The following is a 1506-nucleotide window of genomic DNA, read 5'->3' on the forward strand; positions in this document are numbered from 1 at the left end:
GGAGCCACTGCTCCTCCAGGCACCTCTGCCTGGGGTGGGGGACGAAGCGGCTCTTGGTTCCTGGGCTCGCCACGGATGTGCCCCCGCTCACCGCCGGCACGACTGCTCCTCTAGTGCTGGCGCAGAGGGAGGGAGGGCTGGTCGTGTCACCATGGTGCTGCCGCCACCTGACAAGCGCCATGTCTGTCTGACCACCATCGTCATCATGACCAGCATGGCCTTCATGGATGCCTACCTGGTGGAGCAGAACCAGGGTCCCCGCAAGATCGGCGTCTGCATCATTGTGCTGGTGGGGGACATTTGCTTCCTCATCGTGCTGCGCTACGTGGCTGTGTGGGTGGGGGCTGAGGTGAAGACGGCCAAGCGGGGCTACGCCATGATCTTGTGGTTCCTCTACATCTTCGTGCTGGAGATCAAGCTGTATTTCATCTTTCAGAATTACAAAGCAGACAAGAAGAACCTGGAGACGGTGGCCAGGAAAGCCCTGACCCTACTGCTCTCCATCTGTGTGCCAGGCCTCTACCTGGTGCTGGTGGCCTTGGACAGCATGGAGTACATACGGACCTTTCGGAAGAAAGAGGACTTGCGGGGGCGCCTCTTCTGGGTGGCCCTTGACCTGCTGGATATCTTGGACATCCAGGCCAACCTGTGGGAGCCACACAGGACTGGCCTGCCCATTTGGGCAGAGGGGCTCATGTTCTTCTATTGCTACATACTCCTCCTGATCCTGCCTTGCGTGTCCCTCAGTGAGATCAGCATGCAAGGGGAGCACATCGCCCCACAAAAAATGATGCTCTACCCTGTCCTCAGCCTGGTCACCATTAACATTGTCACCATCTTCATCCGGGCCGTCAACATGGTCTTGTTCCAGGACAGCAGGGTCTCCACCATTTTTATTGGCAAGAACATCATCGCGATCGCCACCAAGGCGTGTACCTTCCTCGAGTACAAGCGGCAGGTGAAGGAGTTCCCCCAGAATGCCATTGCCCTGGAGCTCCAGCAGAACTCCCTCTCGCACAACCAGACCATCCACAGTGCACAGGGCATCCCCCATGAGCCATCGCCCACCAGTGAGATTCTCGACACATGAGGGGTCCCCCCGGCCGAGCTTTGGTTCAGATAACCCCGTGCTGAGCAGAGGAGGGATGCTGCTTCTTGCTGCCCGGTGTGAGCGCGACAGACAAATCCCGGCAGTCAGGGCTCTTCTAGGCACAAAACACCAACCATATTTTAATTGAGCTATGGAGTGTCCTCTAGACGTCTTCATCTCAGGTATAACCCTAGGAGTCCTCCAGACAAACCAAATGTACTTGCAAAGGACCTGAACCAGCTAACCCTCTCTCTCCCTTCTGCCACCATCTTCCCTCCCAAGCAAAGACCACTAAGGTTGCAATGTCCCTTTTTACTCCCTGAGCACCTCACCTTTACTCCAAGCCTGGATCAAAGATTTTGTTACCGGAGACCTTTTTATGGAGTGAGGCCAGGGGCATAGGGGTGTGGATCGGG

At 56.6% G+C, this 1506-nt stretch overlaps 1 protein-coding gene across 1 annotated transcript; it reads left to right on the forward strand.

The window, feature by feature from the left end:
* Positions 1-13: 13 nt before the first annotated feature.
* Positions 14-1500, forward strand: TMEM121 (transmembrane protein 121). The gene has a single exon (XM_009083067.1). The coding sequence runs from the start codon at positions 152-154 to the stop codon at positions 1088-1090; it is 939 nt and encodes a 312-aa protein (XP_009081315.1). The 5' UTR covers positions 14-151; the 3' UTR covers positions 1091-1500.
* The last annotated feature ends 6 nt before the right edge of the window (positions 1501-1506 follow it).

This window comes from Acanthisitta chloris, unplaced genomic scaffold, assembly GCF_000695815.1.
Source record: "Acanthisitta chloris isolate BGI_N310 unplaced genomic scaffold, ASM69581v1 Scaffold41990, whole genome shotgun sequence".
Lineage (NCBI taxonomy): Eukaryota > Metazoa > Chordata > Aves > Passeriformes > Acanthisittidae > Acanthisitta > Acanthisitta chloris.